Source organism: Harpia harpyja, chromosome 15 (genome assembly GCF_026419915.1).
Source record: "Harpia harpyja isolate bHarHar1 chromosome 15, bHarHar1 primary haplotype, whole genome shotgun sequence".
Taxonomy (NCBI): Eukaryota; Metazoa; Chordata; class Aves; order Accipitriformes; family Accipitridae; genus Harpia; species Harpia harpyja.
This window is the reverse complement of record NC_068954.1, coordinates 30,346,294-30,353,261: the sequence shown is the minus strand read 5'-3', so window position 1 is coordinate 30,353,261 and position 6,968 is coordinate 30,346,294. Positions and strand designations below refer to the sequence as shown.

Here is a 6,968-nt window from a genome sequence, read left to right as displayed (position 1 = left end):
GAGCGTTGCAACTGAAGGGAGTCGCCCTGAACTTTTGGTGCACTTTCCTAAAGCAACTCTGAGAATAAAATAAAGGCAACAAGAACACGTTTAAGGCCATTTCCCTCCACCACGCTGCAAAATAAAAATAATTTTAAAAAATCAATAGGAAAAAGCAAAGAAATGACTCGTCTGGGCAACTCTACGAGCGATGCACGGGTGGTAAATACTATCTTTTATCCACCTAAGGCGAAAAAAAGGGGGTTGCGGAGGTTTGTATTTAAAAAAAATAGTAGAAACGCGCTGGTTGTATTTTTTTTCAGCGCTGCTTCTTGGAAAGATATGGGGGGGAAATGGGTGTTTTCGCTAATTATGGCTTTGTGCATCTTGGTGCAGAAAATGCCTTTTAATTAGCAAATAAACCTCCCAAATAGGCACCCTCTTCCAAACGCGGTGTCTGCAGCGCCGGGATAAAAACTTTAAATAGTCTATGAAGCTCTGAATAGAAGTATTCAGGGGAAGGAGAGATTTCATCTCCCTTTTTTTTTTTTTTTTTAATTAAGAGCTGCCCAGACTCTGACTCCGAGCTTGTAATTACAGAGAATAGAGACGGCACCAAAACAATGCGAGCCATTTCAGGCTGGGGGAGAGGTAAATAAACCTCCACATAAACCTCCACGAGTTTGTTGTTGTTATCCTGTTGCCCCCTTTTTGGGCGGGGTGTTGTTATCCCTATTTTATTTTTTATTATTTTATTTTTTAAAGCGTTATTTACAGCAAAAAGCAATATTTGACTAGGAAAACCCTGTTGTAAAGAGCAGGAATAAATTCCCAGCGAAAGACCCAAATAAATAATTAGGACTCACGTGTGCCATAAATGTCAAGTTAAAAAAAAAAAAAAAAGGGAAAGGGGGAGGGGGGGAGGCAGAGATCCCAGATACAAGGTGAAATCAGTTTAAATAAAAAGGCTTTTAATGGCATCACTTGTATTTACCTCTAAGAGCTTCAAGGATTTAATCAGATGTGAGCACGCAGCCTTATGGCCAGCTGTCAGTGGTGTGCGTGGGTGTGCGTGTGCCTTACACCGGCAGAGGTGCGGGCATTTTTTTGGGTGGGGGACACCCTTAGTCTTATCCCCCCCCTTAGTGTATCCCAAAGAGACGTTTTTGCAGCAGTTTGCAGAAAACCACCCTCACCCTGCTTGAATAATTTTAATTTTAAGGCGGGGGGCCATATAGTGGCTCGATGCCCCGAGCGGGCGGGCACCTCCCGGCCACGACACGCGTGGGTGAGGGGGGGCAGAGCCCCGTCTCTTGCCCCACGCCGGGATCTGCCCCAAATGGGCAACGTGGCTGGAAAAAAAAAAAGAGAACCCCCCCAAAATGCCACCCCCCCCCCAAAAAAACCAGAGCGGCTGCAGGGCCGGGCAGCAGCTCGCTGCCAGTAGCGGTATCTGCAGGCTGTTCAAGGAGGGAGGGGAGGGGGGGGACACCGATTTGGATTTGTTTCCTTTCAGTAATTACTGAGGGATAGAAACACAATGTGTTGGGATTGCATTTTTTTTTTTTAAGCTTTTTTTTTTCCTAAATCAGTTCATCAATTCGCTAATTATAGCTGGGAGGGGGGAGGAAATCTCCCGACACATATTTTTTTTCTTTCTTTTTTTTTTTTTTTCTTCCCCCCTCTCTCTGTGTGAGCATCAGTGGGGGAGAGAAAAAAGGGGGGGGGAAATATGGCTTATGAGTGGGTGAATGTTATTTCAGATTTCTATGGGGCTTTTCTTTTCTGGGAACAAAGAGCAACTCCTATTAAAGAGCTACTCGAAGACTTGTACATATTTCTACTGCTGTGTAGCACTTTTAATAAAAAATCTGTTCTTGCTTCTGCTGATGAGTTTACATAATTGTTTGCAGACCAATTTAACCAGAAAGCGCCCCACATATTCCCTCTACATGTTTTCATGGGGGAAAAAATAAATACCTTTTTGGTAGTGACACATCTTGATGAAATACTTTCGAGAAATCCCCAAACTGCTAGAAAATATCAATGGGGGGGTGAGGGGGGGGGAATATCCAGTGCATTCAAAACGTGAGGCTGAGAATTGCAATGAGTAAAATATACTTTAATGATGCCTCATTTGTATTTGCAGGAGCTTTTGGGGTGGTTGTGCTCTATTTTTTTTTTTTTTCCTTCACCCCCTCTTCTTTCTCTCCCTTTTCTCCCCAGAAACTGATTTTTAACGTGGGAGAGGATTCTATTTTAAGTTTCTCTACGGCGAGCTGGTTTCTGTTCACTATAAATCGACCAGACTTTTAAGACTTGCCCTCTGTTTAGAGAAGTAATAAAACACTTAACTTCTCGACTCCTAGTCACACGGTTATCACACAGGTCTCCGATACAACAGCCCCGAGCACCTATACAAAAAAAAGGGGGGGGAGGGGGGAGCAAAAAATAATAAAAAAATAAAAACAACAATTAAAAAGAAAAAAAAAAAAGAAGAAAACCCTAGAAGAAGTCACTTCCAGAAACTCCTCCAAACTTTGGCAAGGTTGGCGTGGGTATAAATGCCTTCCATAGGTGCAACTCCCACGTCAATCTGCCCTAGCAAAGGTCCAACCCATCCAGCTGTAGCTACTTTTAATTTACTCGTCAAATTACATCGGGCTGTAAGCAATACATAAGGTAAGACAACACGCCAATAACTGCAAAGCCCTCATTCATCCATCTCTCCCTCCAGTCCATTTGTTGGACCTTTGCAACAATTTAATATCTGGAAGCAGCTTGCATGGCCAGTGGTGGTTTCCAAAGTAACCCTGCCCTGAAAGGACTTGGGTTCAGAGAAGATGTGCCCATGGCTAATAATATTTGCAACACATCCCTGGGTCTCCAGATCTGTCCAGCTGAGAGTGCCTCTGGCTGGGGTTTAACAGCTCAGCAGAAGGTGGAAAAAAAAAAAAATTACCCCAGTAATCGCATTTCTTTCCTAGTTTCTTTCTTTTCGCCCTTTCTTTGCTTCCAGAAATCCCCGGGCAGGCTCTGGGGAAAGGGGAGAGGGAGAAAAGGGAAACGAAAGCAAACTGAAGTTCGCTTTTTGGGGGGGAAACGCCTGTAAATCTTCCCCATGTCCATGAGTCTTATATCTGTACCAGGCGGGCTCCAAGTTGGGCAGCCTTAGGTGGGAGCCAGGCTGCGCTCCCCAACAAGGTACATGTGCTAAATAAGATGGTGCACACTTCCAGCTATCTCCTTTTTGGTTAGAAACTTTATTTTTTCCCCTAGTGACACTCAGGGGAAGCCTTAACGTTATAGAAGATGAATACACGAGCTTTTTTTTTTCAGTTGTAGTCTCGTTTATGGTTTTATTGCTACCATTGATTACTTTGCTTTGTTACACAGAGGAAAAAGAGCATAAAATCGTTGGCATCCGGGTTCCTGTTATAGCTGGGGAAAAAATATACACACACCCCCCCCAAGCCTTCTTTGTCAGCTAAAATCTTTTAGGGATACATCGCTAAAAAAGGAATTAAGTCTATTGATTGAGAGCAAGACAAACAAATACTCTCAGTTTTGAATTGGAGTGTGCACCCACAAACCTTCCTCTCCCCAGCCCCGCACCCTCACATTTAAAATAAAAACGTGGACACGATGGAGGTTTAAAAAAAAAAAACCACAGAGGAGGCCAGGGTTTCCTGCATAATTGAATTTTTAAATAGCAAGCCACGAGAATGATAAAGGTATCTCGCAATATTTACAGATCAGCAGTATGTTTTACATTTAAGGGGCAATTTATGGCTCTAGATTGAAATTAAAATTAGATTAGCTGTCTTCATTTCAATTAGTTCTAGGTGCAATCTACCCAGAGAAGATAGAATATAATCCCCCCTTTCATCTAACTAAATATTTGCAGTAGAAGTTTCCAATCAGTTGTAAATATCTGCAACTATAAATTCCTGCAAACACAAACACGAGGTTGCGTCCCCAGCCCAGCGTCCTCATTGCTCTCCATTACAAATAGAAATCCTCTTTTTTTTTTTTTTTTTTTTTGCTGCTGTTGTAAGTTGTTGTTGAAAATGTAAATATCCTCTAGCATTGAAAATTAGCAGGGAAACGTTTGAGGGGAGAAATGTCAAAGTAGAGGAGAAATCTAACTTCCAGGTTAACGTGAGTTTGCAATGTTGGGTGTTGCTTTTCTGGATGCCTTTTTTTTCCTCCCCTCCCCAAGACATACTTTGGGAAGGCTCTGAAACACGTTATCAATTCAGAAGTCGCCATGTTTTCCCCCCTCTCTTTATGTAATATTTTCTCATCAGGACACAACCATTTGATTCCATAATATTGACCAATGCTACATGAGAACAAGAAGAAGGGGAAAAAAAAAAAAAAAAAAGGAGGGTAATTTATGGCTTAATATTCTGTGGACATCTGAGATTTATTACTGTGAATTCTGAGCTATTTTATTACAAGATATTAAGCAAACATTTCTTTAAAAAAAAAAAAACAACCCAAACCAAAACACCAAGCAACATAATGCACAGACACACAGACGTGCTTCCAAACCTCAGGGTCCATTAGCAGAAAAGGGGGGTGAGGGGGGGGTGGGGGGGAAGGAAAAGTTAAGCCTGGCTTAAGAAATTTGTGTCCCCCACCCTCGCCCTTCCAGCCCAGCTGCCCTCCCCAGGCGGGACCCCCCCAGCCCTGGCTCCAGGAGCGCTCCCTCCCCACGCATCCTCCCCATCCCCCGGCACCGGGGGTGCTGGGGGGGTTTTGGGGGTGCAGGACTTACTTTCCATGCCCACTTAGTTTCAACTAGGGAATCAACAGAAGCAAAAGCAATTTTTTCCCTTTTTGACACCCGCCTCCCCATTGGCTCCCCCGGGTCAGCTGACTTTGTCATTTTGTCTGTCCTGGAGCAGAGCCTTCCCTATAACAATCTAGTTCAGACTACAAACTGGAGACAGAAATAAATATTAAAGAAATCACACAGCCAGGTATAGAGGACGATATGAATTCCTATTTTACAAACCCATCTTTATCCTGCCATCTAACCAGTGGCCAAGAGGTGCTTCCCAACGTAGCCCTCAATTCAACTGCCTATGACCCTGTCAGGCATTTTTCTACTTATGGAGCAGCCGTTGCTCAAAACCGGATTTATTCTTCTCCTTTTTATTCACCGCAAGATAATGTTGTGTTTAGCTCCAGCCGAGGACCTTATGACTATGGATCTAATGCTTTTTACCAAGAAAAAGACATGCTTTCTAGCTGCAGGCAAAATTCTATGGACATAATACACAGACATCAATCGCACAGGATTTTACCAGTGACCAAAACAGGAACACTTCGCAAGAACAAAAAACTAGCATTCAAATATACCCATGGATGCAGCGTATGAACTCCCACAGTGGTAAGTTTACACGTCGGAGATATAAATTAAATAAACTGAACCATCTTTACGACCTTCTCCTAGCAGAACAGGCTGAGCGACTTTTTATGGCCCATAAAAACAATAATATAGCTCCTTCACAGTTGCAGCTAAGGCCTTTTATTTGTTAAGTTGTTGCAAGCAAATATGGCTTGTTATGCTCTTTCTAATTAAAAGACTTCGAGAGTGTAAAATATCTATAATAAAGTGCAGCGAGCTCTGCTCGGGAGTTAAGCACAAAATATTACCGGGGTAAAAAATAAGTTTTAATGACGGGTGCGGGAAGTGCGGCGGTGGCGGGTTCCCCGCACGAAGAGGGGCCGGGGGAAGCTCCCACTTCCCCCCCCCCTCCCCGGCTCCCCCAAATCCTCCAATTGGCAGAAATAATGTGGGAAAAAGAAGAGGGGGGGGAAGGGGAGCAGCATCCCGGAGAAAATGACCGGGAGAAAATGCTGCCCACACAGGGTTAATTGAAGCAAAAAAGAGAGAGATTTAATTTTAATTTTTTTTTTTGGGGGGGGGGGGGTGCTGGGGGAGGGCAGGCGGCCGCGCTGCCACCCGGGGTTGGGGTGGGTGGGTGGGTGGGGGTGTGTGGGGGGGTGGGGTAGGGTGGGGGGGGGGGGGTGGGAAGGAGGAGCGGGGCGGGCGCGGGTTGCGCGGGGGCGGAGGGGTTGCGCGGGTGCGGGTGTCCGTTCCCCCCTACCCACCCCTACCCCCCCCCCCCACTTTCCGCGTTCTACCGGGCTGACCGATTTTTAGTCTGTTTTGTCTCGGCATCCCTAGGAGTGGGCTACGGGGCCGACCGCCGGCGGGGCCGCCAGATTTATTCCCGTTATCAAACCTTGGAGCTGGAGAAGGAATTTCACTTCAACCGGTACCTGACCCGGCGGAGGCGGATCGAGATCGCCAACGCTCTCTGCCTGACGGAACGACAGATTAAAATCTGGTTCCAAAACCGGAGGATGAAATGGAAAAAAGAAAGTAATTTGAGTTCAACCCTCTCCGGGGCGGGGGGGGGGCCGCCGCCGCCGCCGCCGACAGCTTGGCCAAGGAGAGAAGCGAGAAGAGACAGAGGAGGAAGAAGCAGAAGGAGTGAAAAAGTGACAGCTCGCGGCAGGAAACCCCCCCCCCGACATCCCCACCCCACCCCCCCGACCCTCCGTATTTATCACTGGCACAATGTTTGGCTACGTTAAAAAACAAAAAAGAAAAAAGAAAAAAAAAGAAAAAGAAAAAAAAGAATAAAAAAATAATAATAATTGGGGGGGGATTTAAAAAAATAAGGTCTAAGGTGGAAATGTGGACAGTCCCCCCCCCGCTACACAGTCCGTCCCCCCCCGCTCTCCCCAGTGACCCCCCCACCCAGCAAGCATCTCCGCCATCGCCTATTTATCTAACTCGGGATAAGACTGTTTCAAGCCGCACACTCCCCCCCCTTCCTCCCCATCCCTCCGCCTCCCCCCCCAAAATTGGGCATCCACCCTCCGCTGTGCCGGGTCGGACTCTGCCCAGTCGCTTCTCCTCCCTCCAGCCAGAGCAGTTCTTCTCCCCTGGTGAAAAATCTGATTTC

At 45.8% G+C, this 6,968-nt stretch overlaps 1 protein-coding gene across 1 annotated transcript; it reads left to right on the top strand.

Moving 5' to 3' along the window:
- Window positions 1-4,641: 4,641 nt before the first annotated feature.
- HOXC6 (homeobox C6) lies at window positions 4,642-6,494 on the top strand. The gene is given in 4 exon segments (XM_052809490.1): window positions 4,642-5,252; window positions 5,255-5,380; window positions 6,182-6,423; window positions 6,426-6,494. Coding segments are annotated over 4 exon segments (708 nt in total). The 5' UTR covers window positions 4,642-4,981.
- The last annotated feature ends 474 nt before the right edge of the window (window positions 6,495-6,968 follow it).